Raw genomic sequence first — 17,261 nt, 5'->3', positions numbered from 1 at the left:
TGTTCTCTCAGTTAAATTGGTTCTGCTGTTTATGTGGTTTCTTTCTAAATGAGAGAGGCTCACTGAAGGAATGATCTACTCTTAAAATAGCTACAACAGAAAGCCATTTTGATTTATGCCAGCTCATTTCACAAATATGACTGAGAATTCAACTATGCAAACAGCTGTACCAGCACAATGGAGGGAGAACTTCTGCAAAGGAAAGGAAGGCCAGGAGTAGGTACCTGACTGTCCCGCAACTTCAAGGGGAAGTAATTCTTTTTTAGGCAAAACTACCCTAGGCAATCTGTATTTGCTGTAAGCATGGCAGGAAGTAGCATAAATGAGTTATAACTGCACAAATGGTTTATGAAGCCCTTTTGGATGCGGAAACTTCAGAATGTGGTCAACATCCCTGCTCACTTCCTTCAAACTCTTATGTCAGGCTGTCCCAGACATGTCCTGCAAACAGCAGAACCTTTGTGACCAGGTCAGGGTTTAGGGTGAAATAAGTCCATGGGAGTAAAACTCAGTTTGCAGACCTCCCATGAAGAAGGACATGAAATACAGTTGACAGAAGCTACCAGTGAGACTGGTGAAATTGGTTTTAATATCAGAGGGAATAGACATTGCTTCAACAATATATCCCTTACCAGCCCCAGATAGAAACTGTTATGTCTTAAGACAATGGAGAACTGAGAAGAAGCTGTTGACAATATCTGATCAACTTGACTACCTGCTGACTGCACTTTTGAGGAACAGAACCCTTCTGTCTTCCTAACAGCTCTGTTCTTTATATTCCTGAAGTGACAGCAGTGACTGAAGGGGAGGATAGTGCCCTTTAATTCTGGCAGAGTTTCTTTTAAGAGTAGAATCATTAATACATGTAATCTACTTCAGATATTAACAGGAAGATAAATGACATTTGGGAAGAAAACCCTTCCCTACACTAAAAAATACTGTTTTCTTTTTATGTGGAAATAGTGTGATTAATTTTACTGATATGGAGATAATGGGAGATTTTATTACACTTGATGTGCTCTCTGCTCTCTTTCTGGACTAATGCCAGATTGGCCCTAAGATTCACTGCTACCCTGGAACATTTCCTGGAACATTTGCTCTCTCCATGCTCCAAATATGCCTCCAGGATTCAGAATCCTGACACAGAAAGTAAGAATTATTATGTTTGCTATTGCAATTTTTAACAAAGTTTTAACAATAAAGACTTGAAGAAAAGCAGCATCAATGTCACTCAAGGGCACCACCCTATCAGACAGACTTTATAAACAAGGTTGCTGCCATACTACAGCAGCACTTCTGCAGCATCAAACATGACCACAGCAATCGACAGCCCATAAAATTATTGGCTAACAGGGAAGAAGTGGATGTAAGAGTGCCATTTCTGCAGTCTGCTTTGGGAGAAAGAACTAACAGTAACACTCTGGGGAAGCATGACCTGTGAGACAAATGGAAAGCATTAAGATGGGCCATTGTGGCTGCTTAAGATATGAAAGGATGGCAGAAGAGTAATAGGGTGGGAACTCTGCCGATACTGCAAGGAATAATGTCCATAACCTGGTTGAGGCCACGGTGACTTGGAAACATACCTTACAGTAGTTGAACATACTGTTTCTTCTGATTTATTATATAAATGATACTTTATTCAAACTCAGATGGAGCACTTGATACATTCCTGTTAGAAAGTATGTATCTTCAGACAAGGGCTGAGAGAAATCAAAAGCAAGGCCTCTGTTTCCTCTAATTGTAGGCAGAAGCCATTGCTGAAATTCTGAAGATGCTAACTCAGCTTTATTTGATGTTATTTAATGTGAATAAAAAAATTCACAATTTTTTCCCAAGAACAATCTCTTGGAAGAGACCCAATACTTACCTCCAGTGACAATAACTTTTGCCTTTCCACAGTATGTGAAGGCATTTACTCCTTTCGGGACAGAAAATTCCTTTACAGGTCTGCAATCATTAATAAAACAATCATGTAAGAAATAATTGGAAAATACAGTCTATAGTCATTCTGCCTTATTTTTCTGTTTTATACAAAATAGCTGTTTGTGTAACATATGCAATCTCATGTTAAAAGCAAATTGATTTACATTAGAGACTTGGAGTGATAGTGGCATCAACAAAACGGGAACAGAGTACACTGTCCATTAAAGAAATAAATATTTGATCTGCACACCTGAATCTTTTAACAGGCAAACTCCAAACAGACTCCTAAAACGACAGCTGTTGCCAAAGGAGGCTGCACACAAGCTTGTGTGCTTAAAGCAGTTTATCACTGAGGAAAACTACCAAAGAAATTGTGTTTGCTTGTTTCAGACATGGAGGTCTACTGTGATGTCAATGTTACATTAAGTAAGTGCAGTTACTTTTCTGTTGCTTCTCTATAATGTACTGTACAATGAATAGTCCTTACATGATCTATTTTGTGTTGCACGTCAACATGAAGAGATCACAAGTATCTGAAGCTCAACAGTTATTCTGCTACATTCACTGCTAAATCATGGGAATTCAAACCACAGCCAACACAGACTGAACTTGACTGATTCTAAACTTATCCTTTGAGCAACTTCTGCTTGTCTCTCCAAGCTTCATCCATTGCTACTAATGAGTGAATATTTTATTGATTTTGGATGTAGCTATAGCAGGGTTAACACCTGCCATTCCCAGGAAACAATGACTGCCACTGTAAATAGGCTGTACAGAACCAAATGAGAATACTTTTAACTTTTTCCTTTGAAATTCAGACAAGTATTAGTTCATCTACTCTGGACTAAAGCAGTCATCGATATTGAACACCATAAATGGGGGTGGCAGTAAATCTGACAAGACTCTGGAAACTTTGAGGAATTAATGAAAGAGCTTGTTATTATTAGGCAGGTGTAAATAAAAGGCTGTTTGCTTCCTATTATTTAGAGGGAGAAAATATTTCTTTCCAGAACTCTAACAGAGAAGTCTTAATTCTCTTGACAGGACAAAATAACAATTAATTGATTTAAATGTATGACTAACAGATTTCCTAAGGATTTTTCACCTTTTATACTTCTATAAAGCTTTTTAATGGACAGTCTTGATACTATTCCAAGATCAATAGGAATAAGGGATTCTGGCACTGTAAAGTCCTGCTCAAGCCACGGCCTTGCAATAGAAGCACCTTGTGATATATCCATACCTCTCTTTTTTAGATACGTTACAAGAAGATATTGTAGCTGTTCATCAGCCATTATTGTCAAGAAACTTAAGTCCTATAAGAGAGAAGATGCATTGCATCCTTCTTGGAGTATAAAAGAATTCCTTGCTAAAAGTTAATTGGGGAAATTTCTTTTGTTAGAACCAGTAAATCATATTTCTAAACTAGTTAGTTATTAAATGGACATTTCCAAGTGATTTGATCTATAGATATTTTTAGGACTAATAATTTCATTTTAACAGCTGTGTAATTTTTCAGTTGTCTAAACATAATTTCATCTATCTACTGTGAGAAACTGCTTAGAGATATGTATCTATTGCATTTTGAGATGCAACTATAGCCAGCGTGAAATGAAAAAGAACTACCAATATAGTTGCAGTTTATGTTCTGTTTTGAAGTATATGGTGGTAGCATCTACTCTTTTGACTAGACTTTTCGCTCTGCAGACTTACTTTTCTTTCTCTCTAACTAATTCTATTTTTCCAAAGCTCCCAACAAAAGCAAACAGGATTTCTCAGCTTTTCAATTGACACAGTATGTGACCTTGGACAATCTAAAAGTGTTTCATAGTTAACTTTCCCCATCCTCAACAGACTTGGAATACTCATAAAACTCAAAGTTACTGTATTCATTCAAGAATAAAAACAAGAATATTTATGGCATGTGTTATACAAGAAATAAACCAGATTATAAAAACTGTGGCTACTAGCCTTAAAAATCTATTAATCTCTCTGGATGTACCTCACAGAGGAACTGAGAAGCTGATCTAATATTTACAATCTTTTGAAACATTTGAATGAAAAGTTCTATTTATATATTATTTATAGGTCCTTCTTACAACAAACTGAATTTGTATTATTTAGTTGTTCTATGAAATTCTCTAAACTCACAGATTAATTAGGCTTGGAATCAGTTAAATCAGCTAATAGCACTGATGAGCCATATGAATTAGGACTTGGCCCAAATAAGGAGACCATAACCTCTTTGTGCTGCATAGTAGAACCACTTTACAGCCCTTAGAATAAATTGTGTTCTTGGCTTAGTCTTGTATAACTCAAACTTGTGAAAATAAAACTGTAAATGAAATTTAGTAGGGTTTATTTTTGACTGGGTATAAATTTTAAATGAATGGATACATGATATATGTGCAAGAAACCAATCATTTTTCTGACTAAAATTTGCTTGCTGAGGAGAAATTGGAGGAGACAACACTGTCAACATATTTTAAGGGTTCTGAGTACTGAACATATATGGACACTCCTCTCCTACATCAAAAGCTAGCACAAAAAATATCCAAGCATTTAAACAACTGTTTTTTGGTTTTTTTAGCAATGCTAATAGAAAAGGCAGATTCAATATAACAAGATGACATCTCATGAGGCACTGATCTCCAGCAGTTATAAAGGAGAAGATCTATGGTTTTCCAGAGGATGTCAGATACTTACAAGTTGTCCTCTAGTCGCTTTATGTCATCTAAAACAAATGAATTAATACCGTCTGTGGAGCAGGATCCAAAACGTTTTAGGGCAGGAAAATACTTAACCTTCCCAACCCAGTCATCATGCAGCTTGCGTCTAGGCCTAGGGATATAAATGGAGAAGTCATTAGGCTGCAGCAGCAACTACTGTGATGTGTCTGTACGTGGACAGGGGTTTTGCCAGTGAGATTACACACACAACCAGTGCTAACAGCTAATATCCAGGGCAGACACAGAACCACTCTTCCAACTCAAAAGCAAGCAGGGAGAAGGTCGGGGTTGAACCATGCTCTTTTCTAGTCACAACCACGCTTCCATCTCATCGGGCACAATAAAGCTGTTCCTTTGTCAAACAGGATAACAGCAACTGTAAATTCTCCCCTTGAATTGTATTCTGCATCCTCTCAGCTGTAAGATCTCTTATAAAATCTTCTACTGAAAATGATGGCACTTCTTTCATGCAACAACAAGCAAATCATACTTCCTGCAGTTTGAAAAATTATTTTCTTTACTTACATGGGCTTAATTTAGAAACAGAAGCTAACCCTTCACTTAGGGCAAACAAAATCCAAATTAAAAACAAAACATAATGCAAGACTAACAACATTTTATCATAAGCAACTTACATGTCAAAAGATTCAGCGTCCATGACTTTAAATTGTGATACTTTTCCACCTTTAGTTTGTTTCATTATGAAGTCATCAGTGGTGATAGTAAGCAGATAAACATAACCTTTATCATCTCCCAGTAAGATAGTATCCCTAGGCAAGTTATCTGCCATAGTCACCGTAGAAACACAGAGCAGGCAGTTTTTCATTGGTTTGATGACAAAGCCATTACCCTGTGGAATGTGGTATAGAGAGTTTATTAGACATTGCATGAGGGTCCTTAAATTGAAACTACCATGCTTATCTAGCTACATCAGCATTCAAATCTTGACATTGTTTTTTCTTTAGGCTGCCCCTGTGCTGCTTCCTGGTATCAGAAACTCATGGAAGACCATCACGAAGAGGAGTTAAAAGCAAATCCTAGAGGTTTAAGCAAGATTTTGTTTCAGAGGTAGCTTTTTGTATTTCAGTGAAAAAGTAATAATTACAAATTCTAGGAAGCATCTCTGCATATAGCATGGGATGGTTTCTTTCAAAACTAAGATGATCTCTACAAGAAAATTGGAAATAACCAAACTAAAGAATAATTCAAACCACAAAATACAGCAGTAATACACAGGAAGAATCTATATCAGAGTTCTAATTAATAATACAGCCTGGGAGTGCCAAGTGTACTAATATGGGTAGGTGATTCAATTTTTGAAGCACAGAGATAGTGGGAATGAATACAGTTGCAAGACACTGTGGTATTTTGCTAGAAGGCCCAGGAATGGGATTCAGGGTCACCTGCATTACATTGTTTATTGCTTCTATTGCCCAACTCCATCTGTTATTTGGTTAAATCATCCTTGCCAACCTAAACTGGAACTGTTCACATGCCACAGGAATGAACTGCATCAATGCTGTCTGCGTAGCACAGAAACATTGGAGATGTAACAGAGATAGGACTGTCCATATATTATTTCTGTGGTCTTGAAAGAGAGCTGCACCAATTCATCAACAGGATACCTGCAGCCCTCACTGCAGGTAATGAGGGAACTTGGAGAATAATAGGTGGAGAATAAATTCTGGAGCCCTCCTCCAAGAAGTCCAATTGGATTGACAAAAAGACTTAAATTGACCTATCTGAGCTTGGGAAGCAAAACCTTTTAATAATGGGAAAAAAATTCTAAAAAATCATATTAAAAAAATAATTTCTTTGCTTCTCCTCATCATCTCAGCTAACTTAGAATTTCCAAGAGAAGTTCCAGGAACAGGAAGAAAAAGCTAAGATAAGTGTCAGCAAAAATGCATAAGACACTAAAGAAAACTTTAACAATTTGGACATACATTATTAACATCAAAATGTTTTTAATCTTAGAAAGTCCTGAACAAAACACAGAATATGAAGAAATATATTCCTTAAATTAGGAAGTTACCTCAAAAGAATCTTTGTCATATTCCTTGGAAAACCTGTTCCTTGATTGTTAATAGATTCTGAGATATATGTATGCCCATGCACACATTTTAGGTGCACATATAGGCACTAGATACACATGGAAAAGAAATTCTTTGGGGGTTTGTTTGCACCATAGAGTAAAATTTTTCCTTTACTTCCAAGCTTTTAATATACTTTAGCAATCCCATTTGGCATGTAGAGAGTATCCCTCCTTTAGTGTGAATTCCACTGTTTCACTGAGTTCCTACAACAACAAAAGTCTTCATCCTCTAAGACCAAAGGGATGTGAATGTATATCAGAAGCAAAGACTGATCAACTTTCAGGTTTCATTTTGGCATTTGTCTGATCCAACATAATACCTCGCTCTCATTTGATTTATAGTCCCAGAGAATGACTGTGCTTTCAGTTGCAGCCACGATATATTTCAGATTAGGCAGGAAATCACATCCAGTGATCCAAGCAGTATCCTGATGAAAATAAAAAGAGTAGCTAGTAAAGGATTTTCTCTGTAAATTTACCAACTCTTCTATCACGTAAGTACATATTTTAAACCATTTCCACATAAATCACATGTACTCTGCACTAGCACATGCTAGGTCTAGTTCCACTGAGAGTTCTAACTCCAGGAATAGCTCATACATGAAGTTACAGAGGCACCAGGCTCAACCTCTGTTATCAATGACTCACCTGAGAGGCACAAATGTTGCACAGGAGAGGATACAATAAACATATAGTGTTAGTTGAACTGGAAGGACACTCTGAAAAAGCACTCTGAGCAGCGAAAGCTTAAGCTAAAACATCATAGTAAAGCAGATTAAGCTTTTACCTGAATACAGTTTGGTTTGAAACAAAAGAAATTTAAAGGCAGTCCAAAATTTCAGCTATAAAAACAAAATTGAAATGAATGTTTATGAAAATAAGTAACTGTAGTAAATAATTTTAATTCTCCCAAGAGGTAGGTCAACTATTTACAATGCCCATATTAAGCAATTGTTCAAGTATACCTCCTGTTATACAGGTATTAATGTAAAACAATTTCTCTTGCAAACTATAGATCAGAGTCCTGATGCTTCTACTTTTATTTCCATTGTTGTACATAACATTGATTTTGCTCTTAGTGTAAAGGGTCCAAAATCCTGACAGAGGATATCGATGCTCTGTTGCAGGAGAAAGCTTTTCTCCTTCCTAATGATCTGTGGGCAGGTGGCAATACATTTACAAGGATTTTTTGTGCCCTTTACTACAATAAACATGTGGAAAATGTCAGTCCTGCAGAGGACCTGTGGATTATTTGGTAATTCTTATGAAGAGTTTGTTAACTGTGGCTTTTTGAGGTCCTTATAATATGTGTCAGATAACAATGATTAAATGGCTTGAAAAAGAAGATTTTACATTTGTAGTCACTAATTTGTCACTAATTTGTGATGATGCAGTCAAAGTAACAGGTGATGATGCAGTCAAAGTAACAGGTTTCAGCTTCAGAGGAAAGGTTGTAAGAATTTCTCTTGTTAGTGCTGCTATACTTGACAGACAAACTAGGCTTCTGTACCAGAAAAACCTTTTCATTATTTTCTTCCCCATCCTGTCACTCAAGGGCTCTTATCTTTCCTCCTTTCTTTCACACATTTTATGGCAAAGATGTCCTTCAATGGTCCTAACACCGCCACAGCTGCCAAATATTGTCCTACTTTTGCAGCAAAAACCCCTTCACATTCATTGAGGAATCATTTTAAGACAAGAGCTTAGTGTTCAAAAAGGAGAGGGACCCTGCAGCCCACTGCAGCATCAGGCTAGCACTCCAGCTTCTTCCATCTTCTTTCCCTTGGCATCTCTGGGGGAAATCCTACCTTTGCATATTTGAACTGGGGAAAGTTCCTACAAGCTAAGTAGGAATGACTAAAATGCACTCCTGTAGCACTTCTGTAGGAGAAGCTCTAATTCTAGTAGAAGTTTCCAGAAGTCAATTACTCTCAAGAATATTTCTCAGTTACCTGTCTGCACTGATTCCATAGGTCAGATTAGCCAGCACAATAAATTAAACATAGCTGAGGCCCAGGGCTAAATTCTGAGTTGGAGTAGTAGGGCCTCTGTTGTGGAGTACTTCTATTGCATTTTAGAGCTCCCACAATATGTAAGAGAGAACTAACAAAATGCACTGCCTCCTGGCACAAGACACCCACACTGACTTATAGGACAAGGGGTCACATCACTTTGCTAGACTGATGTCTCTTACCTACAGATCATCTGAAAGGAGCTCATTACCTAAAATCTGCACTGATGCTCCCAGGGTACACACGAGGTTTTAAGGTTTACACTGTGCAGCCAATCATCTACCTAGCAAAATGTAGAACTGTTTTTCATTAACAAACTTAAAATTGTACTTATTTAAATTTTACAGTGACAATTGAAGTTTTGGATTTTAGAAGAAAAAGTTCTGGCAAGGAAATGGGTAAAGGATAATTTGGCAAAAAAAGAAGGATTTATCTGAGGTTTCATTTATCAGAGGAAAGAAATCAATTTACTCAATTGTTTCAATAACTGAAAGGAATAAACTGAAACTATTTGACCTACAGTATCCTATGAAAAATTATGCAGAAGTCTCAGAATTGGCATTAGAATAATGCTCGGTTTCTACTTATTTCAATTTAGTACATGCTGATTTTTACTTAAAATTATTTAATAGGAAGGAGACAAAAAAGAACTTACTTCAATATTGATGCTTGTCAGAAACTTCATCTGAAAAATCAAGAAAGATATGGTCACAATAACAAGGTAGTTCTCAAATTAAAAATCTAAACAGTCATCTCTTCTCTTCACAGGCAGATCAATAATTGCTAACTGAAAAAGCAGATAGTTAGGATCTGAGAAATATCCTTAACCTGCCTGCAGTCTGTTGCTCTTCATATTGTGAGGAATTTAAAACTTCTCTTTCTCTGACAATTGTTTCATAGTTTCTGGTTTGGTTTGGGTTCTACATTGAGATGTTGAAGTGAGGAAAATAAGTAAAAACTCCTCATTTTTACAACATACAGAGTACAGATCAGCTGGTCTTCTGATGGAATTGTGCTTTTAATGGTTTTTGACAGCTAAAACAGCATCAGCTCCTGAGAGCTGATATGGGTTTATCATATAGGAGCCCAAGCTAACGCTAGCCCAAGGGCACATCAACTAGTGCCAGCAAAACGACTGGCAGAGGCAGCACTTCAGGCTGCAAACAGGAATAACCACATTGGTACAGCACCTTCCACCAAAGGTAGCTACTAGAAGACAGTGTAACACGTGGCTGAAAACCTGAAGTGTTTAAAGTGTCACCATTGTCCAGCAGAGACACGGTTATCTTCTAGGTTCTTTAACAAAACTACTAAGTTTTCAAAAGCAGTTTTCCCTCCTGAAACACCCACAGAGTGTTGTTCTTGCCCCTGCCCCTGATCAGTAATTATTCAATAACACCTCGTATCCATCCCAGCAATTCTGCATTTCATAAACCAAGAAGCTAGGATCAAAGTATTTCTTCCCATGGAAGTGAGATTCTAGGTGTCATCATGGACAGCCTTTGAACACTGTTTAAGAGTATTGTTAACCAAGAGATGGATATCCATGTACTGCATCAGACTTGGCTTTATCTACAGTAAGTAAATATGTCCTTAAGGCTGCCTACTCCTACAGGTCTCATGTGCTGGTCAAGCCAGTATCTGTCTGAGAACCTGAGCAACGTAAGCGTCTCATATTCTGGAGTAACCAGAATATGAGTTTCTGGTTGATGGTATAAAGCTGTATACAGGTGTTGAGTCATATTAGGCCCACATTCCTTGCAGAAAGCCTTGCTTAGCCCTCAAACAGATGGAATCATAAAATAATTAAGGCTGGAAAAGATCTTTAAGATTATTAAGTCCAACTGTAAAACTAACATTGCCAAGTCTACCACTAGATCATGTCCCCAACAGCCACCTCTATACATCTTTTGAATACCGCCAGGGCCGGCAACTCAACCATTCCCCTAGGCAGTTCCAATGGTTGACAACTCTTTGTATAACAGAAACTACTCCTAACATCCAATCTGATCCTCTCCTGGCACATCATGGGGCTTTCATAATGGCTTAGTCATTTTCAGAACACAGATTTCTAACTGGGAGTTGAGGTCCCTAATTCACTGTGTTAAGCAGCTGGGTGTAAAATAATTTACACTGCAATCACTGATGTCAGATAACATCAGGCCAGCCTATGAGGAGGTAGCAATTCAACTTGAAAATAGCAGGGGCAGGTAGGGGGTAGGGAGGAGAGATGTTTTTAATCTTATACTTTGGGAAATTGTTTTTCATAGGTACATAAGAGGGATAATGTTCTGGAGGACAGACTTTCAAATAAATTATTTCAGCATTTACCAAAACTGCAGTACTGCTTTGTTATTGAATCATCCACAGGAGTCCTTTCTTGGTTTAAATGCTCCTGTCATAAGCATTAGGCACCAATTAGCTAAAACCCCTAGAAAGCATTCATGCCGCTTTAAAGTTTTGCTGCATAGCCTGAAATAAATTTTAGGAAACTGGTTGCATTAAAATTGTACAAATGTAAAGCACTAATGAGCATAGATGTGTGATAACCTGGGTTTCTGTATGACACATTCTATCTCATAGCCTCTACAGGTGCATACAACTAAATAGTAATATAATCATCTGGAAATTAATGTACAAACTTTAGTTTAACAGCATCTTAAACCTAAATTTCTACTTATAATGGTACAGATATCCTTACACTTTACTGATGAGGGAACTAAGGGTGAGCCAGTGTCATGCAGATTGTTGTGAAACTCATGACTTTCAAGCTTCTAAAGGTTGCTGTATTGAATAAATCTTACTTGCAAACAGCTGTCTCTGTCCATCTAGATATTTTCAGTAGCTGTAGAAAACAGTTAATTCTCTGATTTCCACTCTATATCTAAAAGTTAATTCCACTAGCATATTTTTTTATTTAGGGAAACCTTTTCTAAACAGAAATGCAGATTATTTTCTATTAAATTAATTTCTGTGAAGAATGTCTATTATTAGACATCTCTACCTTCTATCAACTTGCGCACACTGTCTAGTAGGTTTATAATTGAAAAGAACAATGTATATTTCCTGCTGTACTTTAAAATATAGAAAAATTTAACTTTGATAAGAAAGACATGTAGGTTTTTTTATGGGAAAGTTTGAATGCTAGATCACAGTCCACTCAGTTCTCCTATGTACTGCTAATGGAATAATAAAAGAGTTTGATTTAGAATTACCTTTTCGCTAAACACAGTTATCAATCCTTTCTGAGAGGCTGTTACTGTGAGATGCAGATTGGGCACATTCAATATGCCCTTGAGCACATCTTTTCTCTTGACAACTGTCAATGACAAAACGTTACTCTTCATCTTACGGAAACTGAACACATAAACAAACAGAACAATATTATTAAGGAAAACATAAACAAATAGAACTATATTAGTAAGGGCAATTTCTCTTCCTGAAACACATTTTGTCGCCATATGCAAGGCAATGATGCAAGATATTATAAATTATGCCATACTTGGTTTAATTAATCATGTTGCATTTTAAATATAATGAATGTAATAACTCTGGATGTGCCACACCTTCCTCCATATTTTCAAAAAATACAGAAAGACAATGTGTAACTGCATAAATAAACAGTCTGGTTCAGAAAAATCACAGTGTCAAAATAATTTAGGAATATGGAGAACTGGGAAATGCAGCAGTGGAGTGTTCAACGTTTAGTAAAAATACATGGATTCTGGAACACAGAAGAAGAAGAAGAAGGAAAAGAAGAAGAAGAGAAAGAAGCATGAATGGGCCAAGACAGACATGTGGTCTTATTACCCTACTTTCAAGAAAGTGAGCAGCAGCACACTGCATTAGAAAAAATATAGTTTTTGATGTAAGATGAAGTATGTCACCTGAATGAGAAATCTGCTGTTTCTCAGATACAAGCAAAACCATGCTTTCTTTCGATGAGGAAGGCTTGTCAACGCTTTCTCCGCTAAAACAGCCAAAAATCTAAACAAAACAAAATAGAACTAAACAAGTAATTTATTGTAAAACTACTTCTTGAAGATACATGTATAAAGTCAAATAGTTATCTCACACTTTATAATTGAATATTCTATGAGTAACTACATTAGTATTACTTCCTTTCACCATTAGCTGTCAATATGATTTCAGACTGCTGAGATCTGATACTCAGGCACAATCTTTCTTCAACATTTGTAAAGAAGTCAGCTTACACAGGGCTTCTAGGAATACAGCCCATCTATTTTTTAAAGCTGTTAGTACATTTCTGCTTTGCAAATAACCATATTCAATTTCCATTCTCCAGGTCTACCTACCTCAACTAGGGGAAAAAAACCCCAAACCAAAACTAGCAAAAGGCAGACAAAACAGACAACTCCATATTTATAAACCAAGACATTCAATGCAGCATAGTGGTTTAGCCAACACAGAAGAGCTTTTCCATAAAGATATGTAGATTCCCATGCACTTGAAAAGAAATGTAATATAAAGACAATTTTTAAAAAATCCTCTTTTGGACATCTCCCTAAGTCTGACAAGGTTCCATTTGAACATGATGAAGATCTCTGCACAGGATCGTCATGTATGCACATTATTTCTGCTCCAGGGTGTGAAATTTTCAGTTCAAATTCCCTAAAAATCTCATGCTCTGTACCCAAAAGCAGTTTAGTGATTTCTTTAGTAAATTAGTCCCACTTAGCTGTACAGATTTTTTAAACTCCTTTCTCAAATTATGGACATTACATATACTTTGATTCCTGAATTCTAAAAGCAATGTCCCTTTGGATGGGAGACAAAATGTTGTATTTTATTCTAGTTCAGTATTTTCCATTTTATACAATAGAACTCCTATTTTGATTCTTTGAGAGATTCAGATGTACATCTTTCAAAAAAATATTCTCACATAGCATTACTCTTCATCTTTCACTTCACAGCTACCTCCTTTCCATACACACAATTATTAGCTAGTTTTTCAAGAAAGTTTATAGGCAAGCTATATTAAAAGACTGTCATCAGTCAGCTCACACTTGGTAAAATTTGAGAAATGCTCATAGAAGGAGTCCTGGGAATTTTATCCCAAGAAAATCATGCACAGATTTCAAAAGGAAACTCAGAAGGCTTCACCTCTTTTACTACACCCCATACTGTGCTTGCTTGTGTAATTATGTAGCCAAACTATTTATGTAATTATGTAATTTGGTAACTAGTCTGACTGCATTAAAAACTCAGTAAGGTTTTGGAGTAAATGATCCACACTCAAGCAAACATACAGAGCTTTCCTTATTTCTCTTATAAACTAAGGAGCCTGAACATAATTTGCTACTCTTCTGCTACCCTAAACAAAGGACAATCAGTCCTCCAGACTGTCTGCTATTTTCCAGATTTGCCCCAAGCCCTCCTTGAAGGAAATCTTTAAAGACTGACATGAGCAAAATCTGTGACTAATGTGACACTGTAAAAACAATGGTTAAGAAAGGTAGTAACCAGAAATGTTCGCATACAGAACCTTGTTAAATAGAAATGGCTGAACATACAGTTTTTAGGATGATATTAGGAAATCACTTGATAGCAATGGTTGATAACATGTAAGGAACAGATGGTTGGGTATCTTCAAGGTTCCAATATTAGCACAATGTTCCAGAGTAACATAAAATATAAATATGCTGATGAATTCATAGTTCATGTCACTTGCTAATACCCTGCTGAATTTTGGGTCCAGCAAGGTTTTGCCACATATACCATGCCTCCTATGCTATTGTAGGAAAGTCACTGTGTGCTAGGAGTTATGTCCCTTCTGCACAATTCTGTCTTCGGGTAAGAAACAACCAAAGAAGTCTTGTAGTAATATATGATGATGTGTGCTCTTGATAAGGATTGGCTCTAACAATCTAAGAATCAGTAGTGTTGCAGACATTTTTTCACAGAAATCCTTTCTTTCAGATTTCTGCGTCTTCTGGAGGGCAGAGGCCTCAGAAGAGAAGGTAAACAATTATTATCAGCTGCTGTGGATGCAATAGGATGCACCTTGACTGGCTCATGCTTCTTGTTTATAATCAAGGGCCAATCACCAGTGCAAGCTAGGGGACTGAGTCCCTGGACACAACTGTGTTTTAGATTCTTTCTTTCTATTCTTAGCCTAGCTAGCAGCTCTGCAAACCTCTCTCTTTATTCAATTTAGTATAGTCATAAAGTACTATATATTATATATCAATAAATCCAGCCTTCTGATCTAGAAACAAGATTCACCGTCTCTCTCTCACCCTCAGCGACCCACACGGGGCGCTGTAATTCAGTAGTTTTAAAGAACAGTTACCTGAAACACTATCCATGGTAAATACCTTAATAAAAGACACATTTCTAGAGCAGGTGTTCATTTCTCAAAACATGTGCAAATAAAAAAGAGCACCATGTTTAAAAAAATTCTGACAAAATACTTTTTCACAAAATGTGAAAAACTGGGTGCTATGGAGATAATCTTCTCAGGTGGATTCAGAAATAACTTACAAATGGATAGATTAAAAATCCGGGAAGGGAGTGCACACAGAGTGCATTTGCAACTCAGGCAGAGGAAATCCTTAATATACGTGCAGATAGATGCAAAGAGGGTAAATCAGATCTACCCTTTCACAGTTACCTCATTCTTACATGCTGCTTACAAAGGTTTGCTATTTACCAATATTAGAGACTGAAAAATTGATTACAAACATCTCATTCATCTACAGGACTAAATAATATATGCATAATTCTCTAGTTCAAAAACTCTACTGAAGTGCTGCCCTATCTTTAATGCTTCATATTCAAAGTCAGGGCCAGATTTATGCTTTGAACAGGGGAAGAGAAAGACAAGGAAGCAGAGGTAAAAGAAAAGAGAGGAAAGGAGAAAAAGAGGAAGCATTTCTGAAGGTTTAGCCAAAGATAGACTTATCTTCAGAGCACAAATGGCATACTGTCATCATAACAGATTTTGCATTTTGCCAAGAAGCCTGAGGACAATGCACATCATTGAAGTAGTTCTGAAGACTGAACACAGCCAGGCTTCAGGCAGCTAGGAGAAGTAACAAGAGAGTGCCTCATTCTGCCTGAGAGCTCATGAACCACAGTCTTGTGAACAAGACACAATCAATAGTCAAATACTGCCATCATTTAAAATTCTAATTAGTTTTTCATATTTAAGAAAACTTTAGAAACCCTTACCTCAAGCCATTCTGGCCTTTCATCAGGGTTGCTTATAATCTTCCTGAAAAAGGCCTGAATATCCTGATCCTTGACTGCAGAACCAAAAAGTGTTCGTGTGGTTTTATAGAACTTTTCATAATTTATCTCATCTGTATGGGAGGAACAATGTCCACACAGTTTAAAACTGGCAAGCTACAGATTACTTTCTTATCCACCCTACCTCCAGTTTTATTTCTCCTTCAATACCAATAGCACGGAAGTTCCAGCTTCTCACATAGCATTCACTAAAGCATTTGAAAAGAAAAAAAAATCAGTCCTAATATTTGCTCTTTTCAAAACTACCTAATTTGCAATCCACGACAGGAAACAGATAAAATAACAGATTAAAAATTCTTTTTTCTTCCCTTACTTACCATAATTCTGATTTGGTTTTTTGCACCTGAACGGTGTGTGGGATAAAGTTTATCCTTTTAAGTAGCAATAACCACTTGCATTGAGAAAAGAAAAATTTTACCCTCATTATTTACAATTAGTTACTGTAATTACATAATTTATCAAGTTTGTGTTTTTACAGAAACAAGTTAGCATCATGCTAACTTCTATATGTGGCAACTCCACTAATTATATTTACTGAGTGATCACCATAGCCTTATAATTTGTCCAGAAATCCTAACAGAAGGAGAAAAGAACTTTCACAGCACAATCTCTCTATTTCCTGTAAAAATCAGTTACAGTTAGAACACTAATTTGAAGGAAATGATCATCTCTCTATGATATGTTCTCTCCATGTGAAAATGACACTTTACCATCCGAATTAGTATCTCTTACCATCATCTTCAGTATACAAGCCTGAACTCTCCTTGGTCTTCTGGATGATCATTTTTTCAACTAGATTCTGGAACTGCTCCAAAGCATTCTTGAAATCAATCGATGCAAGGGCAAAGCAACCCTCCTTATCACGACCTTTCTTTCCAGACATCCTTTATGAACAGAAGACAAGAGAGAGAGATCTTCTTACAGCCATGTCCAAGCCTTGCTTTGCTCCTTTAACTCCCACATGAGTTCATGTGAGATGCAGCTGCATGACAGGTGTACCAAACATTACATAATAAAAAAAGAGGAGACCCCAGCTTAGCATCTCGAGCTGGCAAACAGTGTAGTGAATTATGGATGTCACAACATCCCATCACATCACAGAATCCTACACACTGAGTGCCCCCAGGTTATGAACCAGGATCACTAAGTAACCTGGCATGTGAGATTATTTCATTTTATCTCATGTAATTGGTGAAAGAAAGAATTCATGCTTTTTTTCACAGAATA

General features: G+C 36.8%; 1 protein-coding gene across 1 annotated transcript in view; it reads right to left on the bottom strand.

Annotated features, from left to right (window-relative positions):
• The window catches only part of WDR64 (WD repeat domain 64), a 54,916-nt gene extending 37,999 nt beyond the window's left edge, over positions 1 to 16,917 (bottom strand). The window contains exons 1-9 of the mRNA XM_058021085.1: positions 16,767 to 16,917; positions 15,957 to 16,087; positions 12,650 to 12,749; positions 11,978 to 12,081; positions 9,418 to 9,447; positions 7,071 to 7,178; positions 5,291 to 5,505; positions 4,633 to 4,767; positions 1,871 to 1,950 (exon numbers count right to left, since the gene is read on the bottom strand). Of these exons, the coding sequence (XP_057877068.1) occupies positions 1,871 to 1,950; positions 4,633 to 4,767; positions 5,291 to 5,505; positions 7,071 to 7,178; positions 9,418 to 9,447; positions 11,978 to 12,081; positions 12,650 to 12,749; positions 15,957 to 16,087; positions 16,767 to 16,917 (1,054 nt within the window). The remainder of the gene's footprint in view (positions 1 to 1,870; positions 1,951 to 4,632; positions 4,768 to 5,290; positions 5,506 to 7,070; positions 7,179 to 9,417; positions 9,448 to 11,977; positions 12,082 to 12,649; positions 12,750 to 15,956; positions 16,088 to 16,766) is intronic.
• Between the last annotated feature and the right edge of the window lie 344 nt (positions 16,918 to 17,261).

Source organism: Melospiza georgiana, chromosome 3 (assembly GCF_028018845.1).
Source record: "Melospiza georgiana isolate bMelGeo1 chromosome 3, bMelGeo1.pri, whole genome shotgun sequence".
Classification (NCBI taxonomy): domain Eukaryota; kingdom Metazoa; phylum Chordata; class Aves; order Passeriformes; family Passerellidae; genus Melospiza; species Melospiza georgiana.
The sequence above is the reverse complement of the archived record's forward strand: the minus strand, read 5'-3'. Positions and strand labels throughout refer to the sequence as shown.